The following is a 20,913-nucleotide window of genomic DNA, read 5'->3' on the forward strand; positions in this document are numbered from 1 at the left end:
ATGGCTGTCGCGATGACGCGTTGCCTGAAGTTGAGCTTTTTTCCTAGTTTTGTTATAACTAGAAAAGTTTGAACGTCAGTCCGCATTCGCATGTGTATTACACTCACCATTCGCAAAGAAGATTGCAAAGAAATCGAGGTACTCCGGATCATCCACGTATTGTAGGTCATCTGAACGAGACTCCTTCAAGGTAGCGCGGTCCACTATCCATCGTTTGCTATGATACCCACCATAAGCTGCTTATGCCTCGTGACTTTGATCCTCCTCACTAGTGCGAACTGGCCCAGAAATCAGTGGCCATATGAAATCGACAGGACACGTTTAAATCAGGATTGAACAAGGAATGCAGGAAAGTTGCAAAACCCTGCTAGAGTATTGTTGCGGAGAATAATGAGGTTGCACAACTTGAAAGTTGGAACGGTCACCGGCATCAGGAAATTGGCCGAAACTGTTATGACCAGATACATGTGACAAACAAAACATATTATTCCTAACTACATAGGCCCGAACGGCCCGAACCACTTTGATCCCTCGATGGTACTAGGAATTGCAACACTTTCGGAAATTTACGACAATGGGTCACTCGATACGCTCCTGTCCTGTTGACTCATCGGTGCTGCACAGTGTGATTCAAATTGCACACGAGTCAGGGGAGAGTCTCGTTGATTGATGTGCGTCGTGTAGGGATGCCAATATCACTGATGCCGCATCATTATTTAGCCTACGTGACCTTGTAGTACGTAGAACAATACGGTATAGAAAAAAACAAAAGCGACAAATCCATTAATGCGCCCTCGGGAGCATTTTGATGGGCCGCTTTACGACACGGGTCGGCCGCCGCATCACCCTCACCCAAAGTTTGAAACATTGATGCCTTCACATATAAAGAAGAAAATACAAGGAATGACCGACTTCCTTCTATCAAGGTCTGAGGCCCGGCCACTTCAAGGCAGACCAGCTAGTTGATTTAACATCCACTGCACTCATTTGGTATGTCGAGGACTCAGTGTGTATCGTGTCGATCGAATGCTTGCTGTTGCGTGCCGACAACTGCAATCCCCCCCTCGGTGGACTGGAAGGCTCGTTCGAAAAATGTTTCAAAAAACGCGCGCAATGGATTGTTTGCGCCACGCGCATGTTATATCATGCATGGCATGCTGGTCATGATCCACGTTGTCCTTTTTTCTTTTATTGTCCGTCACTGGGAACACCATGTAACTTTCGCTTTCACACCAACAAACAATGATTCTGCCTGTGGTGCTTAGTGCTTCACTGCAAGCGTTTTATACCGTACGTATCCAGTGTCCACTGGTATCCTAACGATACACCAATGACATGACTTGATCCAGATATACAACGGCTATTTCTGCTCTTCCTTACCCAACGGCTTGCGATTTCGAGAACACTCGTACGCCATGCAAAACTGACCGCCGTTCATGACATCTCTGGCGCATGGGCGGGTCTCGGTTCTGCACTCACTAGTGTCTGGCGACAAACTGACATCCCCGCTTCATGGTGGACGACTTCCGCTGTGGCAGCCTACCTTGCGAGCATAACCGTGCTGCATGTCACCTCTTCTACTCTCCTACAATTTCAAACCTTCAATGCTTCTATGACGACTTCGGTGCCCACAACACTAGGATGGCTAGACGATTCGTCGTATAGCTATTTAACAAGACCTAGGACCCATTACCACATCCCTACCAGTTGTCAATACATTTGACTGGACTCGTGTCCGCAGGGTTGTCCAACACCACACTCTACGACACCCTCAAAACAACCGCTATAGCAGTGGAATGCGACTGTGAACGCAACGACGGTAGCCTCGAGTTGCGGGTTGGTTCCAAATGTCAACATACTCTGCGAATACCAGCACAGCGATCGTTCCGTTTGGGCCAGTTGCCACTCGCGTTGCTTAATGCGAGCACTCTCTGTCAGTGGTTGTGATTGCGGTGATGTTTATTATCACGCTGACAGTATCTACAGGGTCAGATCAGATACATATAATTCCATGGATGGAATATGAGGATTCTTACGGTGGCGTCTCGAAGGTCAGCGTTCTCTTAGTTCACGCCCACCATAGAAGTTGAATAACAATTTGACTCCAGCTTCCTGGTGTCTATCTTATGGTCTCCACATTATTGGGGATCGACCCTTCAGTACAAGATGAAGTTGCTGTGAACATGACTTGGGGTACGTTTGCTTATTTGTAATACAGTCATGATAACAATACGTTCTGCAGCTATCCCTGACATTGCCACTCCATACGTCATCCAGGTCTATTTCGTATATTGCTCGCTGTCAGCGAACACTACAGATGGGATAGTCAACATGCAAACCAACAGCCTACTGAGTCCTACGTCCATATCGCAGCCATCCTCGCAATGGGAAATGTATCAATTCGGGTGGTCGAATACTAGTTGGCAAACACAGGTGCGTTATACGGCGCTCACTTCGAGCTCAATGACATACTGTCAATTTTAGATCGGCAGTGCTTTGGCTACCCCGGATAGCAGCAGCGGGGTTATATTTGATGGTACACCTTCCCAAATCACTGAACTCTCTGTTGCGGACGAGTAGGCCAAAAACTTTGACTGCACTGTTAAAATGTCTCACGTACGGCTTGACTTCTAGGTATGTCATGTCGTTGGTAGGCTTGAATCTCACTGAGGAATATACACAATTCCGAGATGGTGCTCCTCCGATTTCCAATTTCACGTTGAGACCGGATGAACTAGAATTCGCGGTTGCGAGAGCAGCTGCACAACTCATCTGGCTGGGTAAGGGATACGTTTGACGTTTTTAAACTCTCGCTCATTCTGTGCCACATGCTTAGCCGGACAAATGGGTACAGCCAATGGAGGAATTGACCCTGGCAACGGGACAGCCTATGTTAACGAGCAGTTCATTGCCCTACGCCTCAACGTAAGTGAACTGCGCAGATGTTGTTTTTAAATAACTAATGGAGCATTGTAGATCAACCTTCTTCCTGTGAGTTCGTGGTAATATCTATGCGATGACTATTCATCGAAAATGGTTCTAGTTGGCTTTCGCAGCGTCTGCATCGGTGATAATGTTGGGACTGGCGCTACATATGACAAGAGCATTTCATGCATCGCACGACAGTCAGGCTGCTATCCCAAACATAGGTGTGCTGCAACTCTTGTGGTTGGGTCATCGTTCAGCCTCTATCAACGAAGTCCTGGAAGATGTGCAACATCCGACAGAGGCCAATCTGCGGCGAGCGGGCATGATAGATGTCTGTCTTACGAAAACAATATCTGATAAAGAAGAGTTTGGGAGTCCAACAGATAGTCTCTCCTGGTGCAGTCGACTACCATCATGACGATGATATATGATTTGGGTTCGATAATAGGAGGCTGGCGAGCTCCTGCTTATTGATGTTGGAGGAGTTTCAACGCGACGCACGTGCCCGTCTGTTCGAAGGGGTATCATCATCCCGTAATAGATCTATACGCATACACAGCTGCTAGCTACAATATCTCGAGTGTCTTGACGTCCACCATGTCCCGAGCAAAGGCCATGTCGTCGACTTGTGCAATGATAGCACGATCTGATGCGATTCTCTTGTATTCTCCCCCACGCTGCTGCGCTAGCAAAAATGCACTAAAAGGCTGTCCAAGGCGAACAATCAATCGCAACGCTCGCTTGCCCGATTCCAAATCAACCGGCTCCTCTGCTTCAAGGGACTCGGCAGGTGAATCCTGCAATGGAGACCCAGGCGCAGACCAATAAGATTCGTCGCTCTGCGTGTCATCTGCAATGTCAGGCTGCCCGGCTGCCAAGCCTAACAGCTCCGCAAAATCAGGCAGCTCGAGGAGATCACGATCCCATGGACGGACGAGTAAGAACGTCTGCCGTGTGGAAAATGTCCACGAAGACGGAATAAGTTTGTCCTCCGTGGTGATTAACAGGTCGCGAAGACCGTCTGCCTTGACCTCATACGCGCCGTGTGAATCTTGGTCTTCAGTATGACTCCGTTTCACTGCTGTGACACGAAATGCTATGCAAGGCAGATGCAGTCTGCAGTTCGCGAAACGAGGAGCGTTCGTGTGGTCGAGAAGGGTATAAAGCTTTAAAGCTGATTCCATAGCCTCAGTGTTTCGCAGTGAAGAGACCGAAGTCTGAATCTCATCTTCAGACAGAGATGGCAGCGTGCACGGCGGAGCTGTGTATGAAGTGATGTCAGCTGGTAGACAGCTATTGAATTCGGATGATTTTCCGACCCAGTCCAGGGCACTGATGTCGCCCGACTGAGCTACGACCTCCTGCAAGAGCCTCCCAAGCGCCTTCTGCTTCCTCTCGCCATAGATGACAGGTAGGTTGACGCCGAAGATACCAAACAATGAGTATGCAATATCTTCCTGCCGCGTGGTAACACGCGCTGACACCCATTGGAGTTTCTCCCGGGCGTTTTTCATCCCCGGACGGAAGGCAACAAGGGTTCGTGCATTTATGCCCGTCGCATCTCCCATCTCCCGCATGATTGCAAGAGAATCTTTGTGGTTTGGAGAGCGATCGTCGAGATACGGAGACCAATCCTGTCGATAAAAGAGTACAATTTTTGGGGCCAGGAATTCTTGAACTGTCCATCCTCGCGTATTCCAAGCGCTACTTGCGAGTGCGCCAGGTTGCGATGAAGGTGGAACATCCGATAGGTAGATGATGGTGAGTGCTGAGTGGTGATACCAGACAAACATGGAGTTGACTGATTGTTGGACCTCGACGTTGTTAGTCTGGTCGATGCAACAGCTATCAATCCATGCCCAGTGATATCCTTTATCACGAGCAGTTTCACAGAATGACCGCAACTTCATGAAGCCACCAACTGGATCCAAGTGGTACACCCCCTCGCCCTGGATGTCATGTAGTGACGGCTCCTTCCCTTCCCACCTATGTGACAGCATGACATAACGGAAGTACATCGCCACCACGGTTTGGATGCGCTGCATTAGATCCACATGCGCCAGTGTTGATGATAAAAGCTTCTTGTACTCCGTGCTCGTTTTGAAGGCATCGATCTGTCCCTCTCGATCGCATGAGCGCCCAGTGGAGGTGTTGATGAAGCGATGCGGGGTGTCGTCAAATTGAGCCTTGATGCTCTCTCCAATAGCACGTTCTGCTTCGGATGGACCAACATACTGTTGCCGCAAATCTGGAGAAAGAATCAACAATGTTTGAAGGATGTTTTATTTGAGGCGTACTCCTTGTTTCCGTATCGGGAGCACTTTCCAACTTAGAGAGCATGGTTTTGAGCGCCTCGATGGCTTCATCATATCGATGTGCGCCATGAAGCACCGCATGCTTCAACTGATATCCAAAGTAAGATGAAGGGTCGAGTTCAATGACCTGCATATCACCAAAATCAGCGTCGAATGCAAAACGGTAACTGTCATCCCACCTTTTCCGCATCGAGGAGTGCATCGTTCCATAGCATTTTTCCTGACCTCGCTTTACTGCGGTTTGCAAAGGTGGTATGGGTTGCAAAGTCGAGATCGATCGCTGCAGAGTAAAGCTCGATAGCCTTGTCGTAATTACCCGCAGCGAGGGCTTCATCTCCGCCCACAGCGAGGTCAGTCACTCCAGCGGCAGCATAAAGCACGCTGCAACCTTGCTTGAAAACTAAGTGAAATGAGGTTTAGAATTATACCCGATTGACATCATGAAGACTTGCCAGTGGACCAATCACGGCAGTATACTTTCGTAGCTTCATCAGCCCTATCCATCATGTATCGGTATGCTTTAATGGCCTCTGGAAGTCTACCTGCCTTAAGAAATGCATGGCACCAATTCTGGTGTGCAGTTCGCCACAAGGACTTGAGGTCCCACCCGAATAACTGAAAAAGCACAGTGAGACGTCAAAAATGATTTCAGCTGCATTGAAATAAACCTACCACCACGAAGACATCATATCTAGAATGAATGTCCGACGTAGACGAAAAATCAATAGTGTTGACAGCAGCAGTGAAGTGGCCAATCATTTCATTGTGACGTGCGTCATCCAATGCATTCGTTCCCATTTGGACGTGTAGATAAGCCTAGAGTGCGAGGTTCGCAAAATCAGCATCGATGCATGATTCTGGAGTTGACTGTCAGGAGCACTCACTTCCACGATACCACAGGCAAGAGAATTTGGATTGGGACGAGTGGTAGCTAGCTGTTGGACGCGCAAAATTGCCTCGTCCTGTTGATTTGCATTGAAAAGGGCGATGGCCTGACAGCTGTTGTGTAAGTAGCGAGGACATGAGACACAATTGACGTACCTTGATCAAGAGTAGGAGACGGGTTTTATTCAAGTCTGCGTCCACGTACATGAATGCGAGGTCAAACGCTTTCATCGCGTCCTGGAATTGTCGTTTTCCACAGTGGGCGATGCTGTTGGAGATACAACCCATCAAGGATGGCTGAATACTGATACTCTGTATCACCGTAAAAATTAGCCAGTTTTAAAGTAATCACAACGAGAACATTATCACTTTTAATGCATCATCAAGTGCGCGGTCCCAGTCAGCTTTTCTCGCCATAACAAACGAGCGATTTGCATAAGAGTTGTAGTCATTGCCATCAGCACCGATATTTTGTGTTAAAAGCCTGTCAGCAGTAAGCAAGTCCCCGGTTATGCATGCATCGCGGGCTGTCGTGTTGATGGCGAGGATCTGCATCACGCATGGTCAAATTATGTGACAAGAATGAAAGCTAGAAACACACCTCGCAATCAGACTGTTGAGCCTTGACATCAAGATTGATGATCAATATACAAGAAGATGAACTGCCTGTAAATGAACGGGAACTCACATTATTTGCCGCATGTTCCTTCAAAGTGTCTTCCTGCAATACATCCTCGGAGAAAATAAGATGAAGAAGGGATGAAAAATGAACAGAATCTTACATCTGTTGCCCGGTCCCCGAGAACGTCCTCTAGCGAAGGTATTGCCCACTTTGAGATGATAAAATCACTTCCTCCACTCAGAATGTACTTGCCATCCATGGAGAAGGCGACGCAATACACCGCTTCGGTGTGTTTGAATATGGCAATGGCTTGTCGATCCGAAAGTCGCCAAAGGCAAACCTGGGGGGTGTTAGACGCGGTCGCGAGAAGGGTGCCGGCAGGGTTGAAGGCAATCTTGAAGACACCCCCAGTATGGCTATTGCAGGGCTCACCGACCTGCTTCCAGGTCGATGAATTCCAGATCCGTATGGTGGGATCACCATTGATACCAGTTGATACAAGCTGCTTGCCATCGGGCGTCCACGCGAGTGAAGCATTCCATGCTCCATACGCAGAGTGACCCTGGAACTTTGCGATGCAATCCCTCTTGCCTGGATTCCATATTTGGATATTTGACGTGGTTGCGATGGCAAGATATTCACCAGATGGTGAATACTGAACACAGTAGATTGGAGCGCCACAACTGATTGGACTTCCTTTCACCTGCCATGTTTTTGTGTTCCAAAGCTCCACTGTGGTGTCCACTGAGCCGCTGGCCAGCAACGTGCTGTCTGGGCAAAAATCAAGCGACACTATCTCTTTGGAGTGAACTTTGATGGGCTGGGTGAGAGATTCGCCGTCTCTGTTCCAGGCTATGACCTCTCCACCATTATCACCGCTTGCTATCCATTTCCCATCTCTTGATACTGCAAGTCCTTCCACTGGATTGGAATGCCCCTCCATTATCTTCAATACAACACCGTCTTCTAAGTCCCAAAGACGAAGTGTCTCGTCGCCCGAGGCCGTCACCATACGGTGTCTATCGGGGAAGACTGTGACTGCTACGAGACTATTTCCATGACCTTGAAATGTTTGATTGGGGGTGGTGATTCGAATGAGGGGGTGTTCTGCTTCCGTCATTCTGCTCGAGGTGGATGGTGTTGAGCACAACTTGCTAGAGAGACTGCGGGCGTCCTGAATCTTAATATAAGTTTCAGAGGTACCGGGCCTTTTTGTGCTTCGTGTATCATTACAGTATGTTGCATATGAGATTGCAGTAGTACCGTGTTTTTCAAAGGCACCTTTACACCCTAATTAGGTCAAGGGATGTGACATCTTGTAATACGCGTGTGAGTGACTCACGGTGGGTGTAAAGATGTCGGTAAAGGTAGCGAGGCCGAGTTTTCAAAAACAGGTACTGCAATCTCATATGCAACACACTGTAGACGCCCAGCACACGTGTATGATGTCCGGAATCTCCCCTTATCAGTGCACACCGGATCAGGTCACAGATATGTTTAGACTCTACTGGTGTGACAACAAAGTGGACCCAAGATGCACAAGAACGAAATTGCAAATTGAAAAGCTGTAAAGTCACTTACTCGTAAATGACAGTAGTGGACATCATGTCGACACCGAGTGCCAATATTATAGTGCCAGAGCGACGGCAAAAGCTAATGCGTATCGGGACCACATCCGTCTGTTCAACAACCTACGCGAATGATCATCGTACTAGTGAAGTACGTCGTTCCTCGGACTGCTACTAAACCATCCATCATAAACCTAGTATTCATTTATTTGAGTATGTAGAAACAAGCTGCATCCGTAACCATACCTTTATCACTTCATTGAAGTGCAAAAATATCTCTCTGACGGAGAATCGAACTCCGCTCTCCCGCGGGCTGCTTCCTGACAGGCGGGTGTACTGACCGATATACTATCAGAGACGAAAACCTGCCGACGCTAGCGTACATAAATAGCTCAACGTATTTGTGCTTGTTTACCAGCACCTTCAACTTCTAGCAAGGACAAACAACTCGTTACTCGTCACATTCACCACTCCCAGTCGTTCAGAACATGGATGATCCTCTAGATGCCACATTTGTGACTGGGCTTTGCTATCTTCTGGCCCCAGTAGGCTGGCAGCCAGTTATAACAACCGTGCTCATACTTCTGTTCACTAGCCGTACCACTGTGCAGCCTTTCCTGGCAGTTTTTCCCAGACATGTAGCGCTAGCACTTGAAAAAGCCATCGAGAACTCGATTTTGGAGTATATCGCATGGCTACTCAGCTGCTCAGTTATCATGTACTCAATTGACTCATATTGGGAGAAACTCATCATGGTCGTCCCCTTCCTCATCTTTTCTGTATGCATCGTCTCACGATGGGCAAGTTCCTGCTGGCATCAGTCACACAGCAAGACGAACGTGCCGGTGCCGGTGCGAGACGTATTTGTCACAGTCGGTGACCGTCATCCAGATTTGCTGTCTTTGGACCACCCATTATCTAAACTGGTCGTGAATACCAAAGCTGAGCTTGCAAAGGCTCATTCCCTCCTTTCCGATTTTGCTGCTGCCTCTGTGAATATACGCGGGCCTCTTGATACCGCCTGGGCTGTCCAGAAATTCTCTCGCCTCATTGGCAATCGACGGTCGCAAATCATTCGGTTTATGTCTCCTTGGCGATTCAATCCAAATAGTCCCATCTTCCCCCCTCTTGGTCCGCGCTATTCAATGCTTCGTAATGAAGCGGACCTCCCGGAAATCCCATGGCTATCGCCCTCTCCTAGTGCAATATGGATTGATAGACGATTAGTAAACATGTGGGAAGATGAAAGACGAACTGAACCCCCAGGATATAACGAGTATGCCCTCTTTTTATATATATCTCGGCTGTTCGATATACTTAATGACGATTCTAAGCCAATGTGATCTCTTTCTCAAGGCCACTATTTGTCATGAGATGTTGAATTCAATCCTTTTGGACGTCGAGAAGATCGGACACCTTCCAGATGATGATTAAGTTTGTACTAATATTACGAAGGAATATGCGTTGATTATCTCATCTATGTGATCGGCGATAGCGATCAGTTGTAGATATTTGGAGCGCGGTAAGATACTGAACTCTGTATACTTCTATATCTTTCCCTTGCTTTTCAGACATCATCTTCCGACGGTGGTTGTTCTACTGGGAGCTCTGCTACGATATCTTTCAGCACTAAGATCATGTCATCGTGTGTGACAGGATTTTCCGGGAAAGTGGCAGACTTGCTACCATTGGGTTTAATTTTCAAGGAGCCCGGAGGCGATAGCTTTGAGGCGAGATTTGCAAGACCATTCACAATAGGCGGATGGTTGAAGTAATCTGAAAAGCACGCACTGCAGGTGGAAGACCAGTCCTCCACCTGGAATCTCTCCTGAGATATGTCTAGGCGATGGGAAGGCAGGCAATCTGGCTGCAGCCAGTTGGGTACGCAGCTAGGTAGTACCGTGCGTTTTTGGCTATAAGGCCCGACAAAATTGATGCAAATGGAAAGCATGACCCAGAGGAACGATTCCAGATCGTGTCTTCGTCGTGGCGAACAACTCTTGTGCCACAATATTTCTGTTGCTAAGTATTCCTACAAAACCTCTAGTGGCTGAAATGATATAGGTCCTCAGGGGTCTCACCGAGAATCTATACTGGTCTTCTTGTGTTCAGGGTCCATGTGTTTTGCGAATCTCCAGCCGCAGAGCATCGCTTGGCGTATGGGAGGCGTTCCATCCGCATTCCAAAACGGTATGACACTCTCATCACTTGGATCATTCACGTGCAGACAGACGGAACGCGGATTGATGTCATTATGAAGCAGCTTGTGCGAGAAATACGCAGTACGGTGGGCTATCGTGCACATTCTCTCCTGGTGCAGTCGACTACCATCATGATGACGATATATGATTTGGGTTCGATAATAGAAGGTTGGCGAGCTGCTGCTTATTAATGTTCGAGGAGTTTCTACGCGACGCGCGTGCCCGTCTGTTCGAACTTAAGGGGTACCATCATCTTGTAATAGATCTATACGCATAAACACAGCTGCTATCTACAATATCTCAAGTGACGTCCACCATGTCCGGAGCAAAGGCCATGTCGTTGACTTGTGCAATGATGGCATAATTTGATGCGATTCTCTTGTATTCTCCCCCACGCTGCTGCGCTAGCAAAAATGCACTAAAAGGCTGTCCGAGGCGCGAACGATCAATCGCAATGCTCGCTCGCTCGATTCCAAACCAACCGGCTGCTCTGCTTCAAAGCACCCGCCACGTGAATCCTGTGATGGAGACACAGGCGCAGACCAATATTCCTCGCTGTGTGTTTGTCTGCAATGTCAGGCAGCCCTGCCAAGCCAAACAGCTCCGCAAAATCAGGCAGCTCGAGGAGATCACGATCCCATGGACGGACAAGTAAGAATATCTGCCGTGTGGGAAATGTCCAGGAGGACAGAATCAGTTTGTCCTCCGTGGTGATTAGCAGGTCATGAAGACCGTCTGCCTTGATTTCATACGCGGCATGTGAATCTTAGTATGACTCCGTTTCACGGCTGTGACGCGAAATGCTATGCAAGGCAGATGCAGTACTATGCGGTTCGCGAAACGAGGAGCGTTCATCTAATCGATAAGGAGGGTATAAAGCTTTGAAGCTGATTCGATAGCCTCGGTGTTTCGCAGTAAGGAGACCGAGGTCTGAATCTCATCTTCGGACAGAGATGTGGATTATTGATATAAATAACACCCAAAATGCATGTCGCTACAGTATCTCTAGCGTCTTGATCATGTCCGGAATAGAAGAAATATCTTTGACTTGCGCAATGATACCATAATCTGACGCGATCCTCTTGTATTCTCCGCCACGCTGATGCACTAGCAAAAACGCGTTGAAAGGCTGGTTAAGATGAACGATCAATCGCAAGGCTCGATCGCTCAGTTCCGAGTCGACCGACTCCTGTACCTCAGGGAACTCGCCGGGCGAATTCTGTAATGGAGAGCTGAGCGGAGACCAATACTCCTCTTCGCTGTCCGTGTCGTCAGCAACGTCAGGAAGCCCTGCCAAGCCAGACGGCTTCACAAAGTGAGGAAGCTCGAGCAGATAACGATTCCACGGACGAACAAGCAATAAGGTCTGCATAGTGGGTCGTGGTGACGAGAACTGATTCAATTTGTCCTTTGTGGTGATCCGCAGGTCATCAAGCCCGTCGGCCTTGACTTCATATATCTCTTGGTCTTCCGCGCGACTCCGTTTGACTGCTGTGATACGAAATGTGATGCAAGGCAGATGCAGTCTGCAGTTCGCGAAACGAGGCGCGTTCAGGTCGTCAAGCAGGGTGTAAATGTTTAAGCCAAATCTACAGACATGACTTGTCGGAGCGAGGAGATTGATATCTGGATGTCATCTTCAGACAGACATGGCAGGGTGTATGGTGGTGCTTTGTATGAAGTGATGTCGGCCGGCAGACAGCTATTGAATTCGGATGATTGCCCCACCCAGTCCAGGGCACTGATGTCACCCGACTGAGCTACGACCTCCTGCAAGAGCCTCCCTAGCGCCTTTTGTTTCTTCTCCCCATAAATGACAGGCAGGTTAACGCCAAATATACCAAACAATGAGTATGCGATATCTTCCTGCCACGTGGTGACACGTGCCTGACACCCATTGGAGTTTCTCCCGGGCGTCTCTCATCCCTGGACGGAAGGCGACGAGGGCCTCTGCATTGATTCCCGTCGCTTTTCCCATCTCTTGCATGATTGCAAGGGAATCCTTGTGGTTAGGGAGAGCGATCGCCGAGATATAAGGACCAATCCTTCTGATAGAATAAGACAAATATTGGGGACAAGAATTCTTGAACTGTCCATCCTCGCGTGTTCCAAACGCTACTTGCGAGTGCTCCAGGCTGCGATGAAGGTGGAACATCCGACAGGTAGACGATGGTGAGTGCTGAGTGGCGATACCAGACAAACATGGAGTTGACCGATTGTTGGACCTCGACGTTGTTAGTCTGGTCAATGCAACAGGTATCGATCCATGCCCAGCGATACCCTTTATCACGAGCAGTTTTGCAGAATGACTGCAACTTCGCGATGCCGCCAACTGGATCTAAGTCGTACACCACCTTGTCTGGATGTCATGCAGCGACGGCTCCTTCCCTTCCCACCTATGCGATAGCATGACATAACGGAAGTGTACCTGCCACCACGTCTTGGATGCGCTGCATTGGAGATCTGCATCCTTCATGGTGGATGACAAAAGCTCCTTGTACTCCGTGCTCGGTTTTGAAGGCATCGATCTGGGTCTCTCTATTGCATAAGCGCCCAGTGGAGGTGTTGATTAAACGATGCGGAGCGTCGTCGAGCTGAGCGTTGATGCTCTCTTCAATAGCACGTTCTGATTCGGATGGACTAACATGCTGATGGCGCAAGTCTGGACAAGGAGTCAACAATATTTAGAGGGTGTGCTATTTGAGGCGTACCTTGAGTTTGCGTGTCGGATTTGGAAGCATTTTCCAACTTGGAGATCACGATTTTGAACGCCTCAATGGCTTCATCATATCGGTGTGCACCATGAAGTACCGAATGCTTCAACTGATATCCGGAGTAAGATGAGGGGTTGAGTTCGATGACCTGCATATCACTAAAATGAGTATCGAATACGAAAACAGTAACTGTTATCGCACCTTGTTCGCATCGAGAAGTGCGTCATCCCACAACATTTTTCCCGACCTTGCCTTACTGCGGTTCGCAAAGGTTGTATCTGTTGCCAAACCGAGGTCGATCGCTGCAGAGTAAAGTTCGATAGCCTTGTCGTAATTACCCGCAGCGAGGGCAGCATCTCCGCTTCCAATGATATCAGTCACTCCGGCAGCAGCATGGAGCACGCTGCAATCTTGCTTGAAATCTGAGTGAGATAAGGATGAGAGTTATACGAGGTTTGCATCAAGAATACTCGCCAGTGGACCAATCAAGGCAGCGTGATTTCGTAGCTTCATCAACCCTGTCCATCATGTATCGGTATGCTTTGATGGCTTCTGGAAGTCTACCTGCCCGAAGGAGCACATCGCACCAATTCTGATGTGCATTTCGCCACAAAGACCGCAGATCCCACCCAAATAACTAGAAAAGCACAGTGAGGCGACAAAAAAAGACTTCCGGTTACATTTCAATCAACCTACCACCACGAAGACATCGTATCTAGAGTGGATGGCAGACACAGACGAGAAATCAATAGTGTTGACAGCAGCAGTGAAGTGGCCAGCCGCCTCGTTATGACGTGCGTCGTGTGATGCATACTTTCCCAGCTGGACGTGTAGATAAGCCTGGATTGCGAGGTTCGCAAAATCAGCATCGATGCATGAATCTGGAGTCGACTGTGTCAGGAGCACTCACTTCCACGACACCACAGGCAAGAGAATTTGGATTAGGACGAGTGGTAGCTAGCTCTTGGACGCGCAGAATCGCCTCGTCATGTTGATTTGCATTGAAAAGGGCGATGGCCTAATGGTTGTAGTGTGAGCAGCGAGTACATGAGACACAATCATTGACATACCTTAATCAAGAGTAGAAGACGAGTTTTATTCAAGTCTGCATCCACGTACATGAACGCGATGTCAAATGCTTTCATCGCGTCTCGGAACTGTTTTTTTCCACAGTGGGCGATGCCCTTGGATATACAGCCCATCAAGGATGGCTTGATACTGATGCTCTGTATCACCATATAAGTTAGTCTGTTTTGAAAAGGTCAGGACGAAATGGTGCATCTCACTTTGAGCGCGTCATCAAGTGCATGGTCCCAGTCTGAATTTCTTGCCTTGACAAACGAACGATTCGCATGAGATTTGTAGTCATTGCTAGCGGCGACGATATCTTGTGTTAAAAGCCTGTCAGCAGTAGGCAAGTCCCCGGTTATGCATGCATTGCGGGCTGTTGTGTTGATGGCGAGGATCTGCATCACGCATGATCAAATTGTGTGGTAAGAATGAAGGTTAGAAACACACCTCGCAATCAGACTGTTGAGCCTTGGCATCAAGATTGATGATCAATATCGAAGAAGACGAACTGCCTGCAAATGAACGGGAACTCACATTATTTGCCGCATGTTCCTTCGAAGTGTCTTCTTGCAATGCATCCTCGGAGAAAATAAGATGAAGAAGGGATGAAGAATAAACAGAATCTTACATCTGTTGCCTGGTCCCTGAGAACGTCCTCTAGCGAAGGCACTGCCCACTTTGAGATCATACGATCTCCTCCTCCACTCAGGATGTACTTGCTATCCATGGAGAAGGCGGCGCAATACACCTCTTTGGTGTGTTTGAATATGGCAATGGTTTGTTGATCCGAAAGCCGCCAAAGGTAAACCTGGTGGTCGTGAGACGCGGACGCGAGAAGGGTTCCAGCAGGGTTGAGGGCAATCTTGAAGATAGTCGTAGCATTGCCCTTGCAGGGCTCACCGACCTGCTTCCAGGTTGATGAATCCCAGATCCTTATGGTGAGATCGGCATCAGTACCAACCGAAACAAGCTGTTTGCCATCGGGTGTCCACGCTAATGACCGATTCCATGCTCCATACGCAGAGTGAGCCTGGAAATTTGCGACGCAATCCCTCTTGCCTGGATTCCATATTTGGATATTTGACGAGGTTGCGATGGCAAGATGTTCACCAGATGGTGAATACTGAACACAGTAGATTGGAGCGCCACAACTGATTGGACTTCCTTTCACCTGCCATGTTTTGGTGTTCCAGAGCTCCACCGTGGTGTCCAATGAGCCACTCGCTAGCATTGTGCTGTCTGGGGAAAAATCGAGCCAAATTATCTCTTTGGAGTGGACTTTGATGGGCTGGGTGAGAGATTCGCCGTCTCTGTTCCAGGCTATGACCTCTCCGCCACGATCACCGCTTGCTATCCATTTCCCATCTCTTGATACTGCAAGTCCTTCCACTGGGTTGGAATGCCCCTCCATTATCTTCAGTACAACACCGTCTTCTAAGTCCCAAAGACGAAGTGTCTTGTCAGCCGAGGCCGTCACCATACGGCGTCTATCGGGGAAGACTGCAACTGCAAAGAGACTATCTCCATGACCTTGAAATATTTGATTGGGGGTGACGATTCGAATGGCAGGGTGTTCTGCTTCCGTCATTCTGCTCGAGGTGGATGGTGTTGAGCACAACTTGCTAGAGAGATTGCGGGCGTCCTGAATCTTAATCTAAGTTCCAGAGGTACCTGTACCGGGCCTTTTTGTGCTTCGTGTATCATTAGACGCCCAGCACACGTGTAAGATAGCGGACTTGTGAATGCGACGAACATCACCTGCATGTGACAAAGTGTGATGCTGTGTGGATAAGTGTCTCAAAAGTATGCCGAACAGTGCCGAACCTAGTGTTGCCGCGGTGCGGTTCGGAACAGGTTCGAGGCCTGACAGCCCGAACCCGAACCGAACCTTAGCCAATGGTTCGGTCAAGAACCGGTCCTATAAGGTGCTGTTCAGGTGCGAACCGGTTCGAACTTTTCTTACTACCAAAAATTGAATTAAATTGAAAAATAGGCATAATAAGAGCCTCTATTGCACCCAACTGTACTTTATTATTCACAGTGTCGTCGTCGTCGAGTGAACATTATCCCCACGCAGATTCCTTAGCTTCCATCTCCACTTTGCGATGTTTCCTCTCCTTCTTGCACGTGCAATTGCCAGATTCCATCTCCTCAGCTTTTTGAGGGAGCCATCGGGATTGAGTGCTAGAGCATTGAGTTGAAAGGGATCTTGATGTGTATCATGCTGGCTGTGTGCAGTTGAATTTTTTTTTGAATTTTTGAGCTGCATAAGTGCAAAACAGATATTGAGCTTCCTATTTCTCAAAGTGATTATCAACCAGTACATTTGGTGTGGTCATGGTTCGAACAGGTTTGCTATGGTTCACACAAAATGCTTGGTGCCCAAACTGCGAACCTCTCTCAGTGTGTATCAGCTGAACCTAACCATAACCGCACCGCACCATGGCAACTTTAGCCAAACCCATGCCGAAGCATGCTAAGATAGGCCTCACTCAAACACCACCAATGTCACATGATGTATTTAGTCACACTACTGCAATTTTGAGGGAGAAAAGCATGACATTTGCTTATTTCAGAGGCTACACTACATTAAATAGTAATCGGCTTTCGGGTGTGATAGCCCATATGACCCTCCAACTAGTGATGTGCACGGCCTGGCTTCAGGCCGTGGGCCAGCCAAAGCTGAGCCTGATTAGGCCGAGCCGAGCTGGGCCCAAGTCAGGGCCTGACCATGGCCCAGGGCCTGGCTTGAGGTGTTGAAAAGCCTGAGCCGGCGGCTCAGGCCGCGGCTTTTTGTCCCTTATCGGCCTTGATATTTGCGACCATGTAACTATGAAAACAGGGTCAGTCCAGCTAATCCACCAACCATGTACATCCCTCCATTCGATACCACCTCCTACTCCACCACTACCCAATCACCCAATCCATCCTGGACGTACACCCAGAATCCAACAGAGGTCTCCTCAGGCTGCTTCATGTGGTTCCTTAAGATGGGTGTATTGGTTGATGCAAGAGGCACTGTCCGCGCGGTCGAATTTGCCCCTCATCATTTTGGGTTGAAGTTGGTACGTTAGGCGTTCGTCTCATTTAAAAATTTATGAAAACCTCTGCAAGGCAACTGTCTCTTCCGATAATCATGTTTGCATCTATGAGTGCTTGGAACAATCATTGCTAGCCACATGGCAGCTCTCAGAAGAAGTCGATGTCTCAATGCTCCCATCTGTATCACTGTCCTCATTGTACTCCGTGGCGTTTGCGTTCCGTTCAAGAGCCTCAAGCTTGTCACCAACATATACGAGTATATCCTGCACAAGGTCCGTCGTCAGATCATCAAATTCCTCATGATGGACCGCTAAGCTTTTAGCAGGCATGTATTGCGAAGATGATCTTCAAGCTGGCAGAGGACTTAGAGAACGCCGAGAATCTTCATGCACTATGCAGTCTCATCCAAACCATATACGCGTTTATATTTTTGTTGACGATATTTAAATAATGATTCATGTTGCGGGGGTCAACAGGTGCTTATGTTCACCCTTCGTGAGATCTCCTCATCCTCTTCCCTCCTCCTACTCGCGTCTGTCGTCTGCACTCGTTTGAGCCATATCAGCAGTTGCTGACATGCACTGGGCATTTGCGCATGGCATTCGTGGTGTTGGGAATGGCGTGGTGGAGCTTCTCAACCTGGGTGAATTCACGTGCGACTTGGAGTACCGATTTACATTGGTATGCGCGTGTCATTGATTGCTCACCGTTACAAATATGCTTAGATTGAATTTTAGATCATTTTGTTCTTGAAAGCCGTTGTTGAGCCCAAGCCGAGCCGCGGCTTTGGCCTGGCTTGGGCTCACAGCTCAGCCTGAACTTTTGCAAAGCCCAAGCCCCCCAAAGCCAGGCCTAAGCCGGGGCTTTCAGGCCGAGCCGGGCCCGCACATCACTACCTCCAACTATTCACAGGAAGCAGATTTGTCATTAGTGCCTGTAAATCGATGCAATAACATGATTTGTGCTCTGTTATGCTGACTAAGTTGAATACTTACTTGCTAGCCATGGGCAAATGGACTCGCGCAGACTCAGCCACTTCAGTCAACCACTTGAAAAGACCTCTTAGGTCTATTGGTTTGTGGCTAGCAAAGGACCTAGTGGGTGTGTTCTAGGATGGTATTCCCAATAATTTACCCTGTATCCTGGGATGGCCCAGACCACACTGAACAAAGTATCTGGGCTATCCCAAGTACCTATTTGTGATCTTTCCCGATCCCATCTGGGATCACTTTAGCATTGCTCTGGGACAGCCCTGTGCACATATTATGTGGGCTTTCCCATCATAAATAAGAGTGACAGGGGTCCATTTTGAAACATTTTTGGCCATTGAAATATGCAATTTGTACATTTATTGGAGCAAGAAGTAGTAGGTATATGTGTGTGTGCATGTCCAATAATTGATATAGATGTAAAATTAATTCAGAAAATTGAATAATAGGATGCCACAATAGCAAAAGAGATACATATCTTTTCTCAACACAATCACATTGAAGGGTTGTCATGATGACATTATACAAAAGTCTACATAGGAAATGAAATAGAGCTCCAAGAGACCACAGAAAGATAATATACATTAAAAAATACCAAAAGTTTCAATTCAGGCACATATTTTATTTCTGTTCAGTAGTGACATCATTATCTGAGTGATGCTGTGTATCCTTAACTATGAACTTAGCCTTCTCACCAATCTACTATATAATTTTGACCTTAGGTTTGTCACACCATCACTAGCCCAATGAACTGAACCTATTTTTTCATAATGGTCACAGCAGTTTTGGGTTGACAAACCCAACTTTGTAGGATAATGTTTTTTTCAAGAAAATCTTTACCCAAACACTTAGTTTTTCCATTATTATCATTTTGGATCCATTCCCTGTGTATAGAGTACACACAGTCCTCCACTGATTTCATATATACAAACTTACTGCAAGTTTGTATCAATGTCTTCAAGCAACAAACATGTCACATAGTCATTGCATAATGCAGTGTTAAAATTCCCATAACCTAAGGTCAAAATTATATAGTATTCCACACTATTTGAGCTCTCCTTTGTGTCCCACACCATTAAGGCTCTCTTAGCTTGCTGTCCATCAGCATCTGGGCCTTCCCAGCTACCATGTTGTCACTATCTGGGCTTTCCCACATGCCCTGTCATCATCATCTGGGCTCTCCTGCCCAGCCTTCTAGCAGTATCTGGGCTTGCCCACCTGCCATGTCATCACCATCTGGGCTCTCCCGCCCAGCCTTTCAGCAGTATCTGGGCTTTCTCACATGCCCTGTCATGATCATCCGGGCTCTCCCGCCCCGCCTTCCAGCAGTATCTGGGCTTTCCCACCTGCCCTGTCATCACCATCCGATCTCTCCCGCCCAACCTTCTAGCAGTATCTGGGCTTTCCCACATGCCCTGTCATAATCATCCAGGCTCTCCCGCCCAGCCCACCCGCCATGTTATTACCATCTGGGCTCTCCCGCCCAGCCTTCCAGTAGTATCTGGGCTTTCCCACCTAGCCTTACTTATGAGTTAGAAGGGAAAGTAAGGATACTCTAGCCAAGCAAAAATAACAGTTGTGCAGTGAAATGCATGTGTGATGAAATGAGGAAGCTTTACTTGTGAGTTAGAAGGGAATGAGGGATACTCCAGCCAATCAAATCTAATATTTGTGCAGTGAAATGCATGTGCGATGAAATGGGGAAGCTTTACTTGTGAGTTAGATGAGAATGGGGGATACTCCAGCCAAGCAAATTTAATATTTTTGCTGTGAAATGCACATATAAAATGGGGAGGCTGTACTAGAAGAGAAAGGGGGGATATTCTAGCCAAGCAAAATTAATAGTTGTGTGGTGAAGTGCATATACAATGAAATGGGGAAGCTTTACTTGTGATTTAGAAGGTAAAGCAGTGATACTCTAGCCCAGCACAATTAACATTTGTGTGGTGAAATGCATACATGATGAAATGGGGGAGCTTTACTTGGGAGTGGCATCACAAAGGGCAGCAAGAGTGATAAAAGTTAACAGGCTTGACTTGTGAGTGATAAGAGGAATAGGAAAGAATCATGATGACATTTTGGGGGATACCACAGGCAATTACATTGACACTTGAAATTCTATTGATATTTTCATCAAATGATGTACACATTTCTTTGGAGTCTTTCAAGTCATGTGATGCACACATTCTCGATTCTGGTATCCAGACGTCTTTGTTAATCAACTTAGAAGATATAGATTATCCTTACAATAGCACGTAGATAGCCAGATTAGCATTCCCCTCTATCTGAGCAGAGAAATCAGAGTTGATGTGGGACACAACCAACTACCCTGCTGAGATAATTCACCACAGCATCACACCAAGATTGGTCCAGCTAATGCATAATATTGCCAATACAAAGTAACCAACGACGAAATACAAAGTCTTGAAGAAAGGGAGACTGACATACAACCTTCATTGCTCCGACACATGGGGGTACTATAATATGAAGATATGTCCAAGCTTCAACCGGGAAAGAGAGACAACAACAGAAGTGAAGAGGTACACGAAGTACGACAAACTTGAGCCTCGCGCTAGTA

General features: G+C 47.6%; 5 protein-coding genes and 1 non-coding gene across 6 annotated transcripts; 3 read left to right on the forward strand and 3 right to left on the reverse strand.

Moving 5' to 3' along the window:
- Positions 1-75: 75 nt before the first annotated feature.
- Positions 76-301, reverse strand: F5147DRAFT_585684 (uncharacterized protein; the record flags this gene model as incomplete). The annotated part of the gene is made up of 2 exons (XM_041431877.1): positions 76-217; positions 270-301. 2 exons carry the CDS (start codon positions 299-301, stop codon positions 76-78), a joined length of 174 nt encoding a protein of 57 aa, XP_041287010.1.
- A 601-nt stretch (positions 302-902) lies between these two features.
- Positions 903-3,346, forward strand: F5147DRAFT_721711 (uncharacterized protein; the record flags this gene model as incomplete). The annotated part of the gene is given in 14 exon segments (XM_041438881.1): positions 903-934; positions 993-1,257; positions 1,280-1,294; positions 1,350-1,706; positions 1,742-1,804; positions 1,824-1,836; positions 1,874-1,910; positions 1,998-2,051; positions 2,109-2,193; positions 2,243-2,433; positions 2,485-2,576; positions 2,635-2,780; positions 2,837-2,925; positions 3,044-3,346. The coding sequence occupies 13 exon segments, from the start codon at positions 993-995 to the stop codon at positions 3,344-3,346; spliced, it is 1,710 nt and encodes a 569-aa protein (XP_041287011.1). The 5' UTR covers positions 903-934.
- A 5,248-nt stretch (positions 3,347-8,594) lies between these two features.
- F5147DRAFT_t115 lies at positions 8,595-8,676 on the reverse strand. Its single transcript has one exon. It is a non-coding gene; the product is annotated as a tRNA-Asp (tRNA).
- Positions 8,677-8,726: 50 nt separating this feature from the next.
- F5147DRAFT_721725 (uncharacterized protein) lies at positions 8,727-9,753 on the forward strand (the record flags this gene model as incomplete). Its single annotated transcript, XM_041438882.1, has 1 exon — positions 8,727-9,753. A coding segment is annotated over exon 1 (788 nt), but the record flags the coding sequence as incomplete, so codon positions are not given.
- A 132-nt stretch (positions 9,754-9,885) lies between these two features.
- Positions 9,886-10,623, reverse strand: F5147DRAFT_657536 (uncharacterized protein; the record flags this gene model as incomplete). Its single annotated transcript, XM_041434275.1, has 2 exons — positions 9,886-10,231; positions 10,400-10,623. The coding sequence occupies 2 exons, from the start codon at positions 10,621-10,623 to the stop codon at positions 9,886-9,888; spliced, it is 570 nt and encodes a 189-aa protein (XP_041287013.1).
- Positions 10,624-17,922: 7,299 nt separating this feature from the next.
- F5147DRAFT_657537 (uncharacterized protein) lies at positions 17,923-18,399 on the forward strand (the record flags this gene model as incomplete). Its single annotated transcript, XM_041434276.1, has 3 exons — positions 17,923-18,027; positions 18,103-18,282; positions 18,349-18,399. 3 exons carry the CDS (start codon positions 17,923-17,925, stop codon positions 18,397-18,399), a joined length of 336 nt encoding a protein of 111 aa, XP_041287014.1.
- Between the last annotated feature and the right edge of the window lie 2,514 nt (positions 18,400-20,913).

This window comes from Suillus discolor (genome assembly GCF_016758755.1).
Source record: "Suillus discolor strain FC423 chromosome Unknown F5147scaffold_87, whole genome shotgun sequence".
NCBI classification, from domain to species: Eukaryota; Fungi; Basidiomycota; class Agaricomycetes; order Boletales; family Suillaceae; genus Suillus; species Suillus discolor.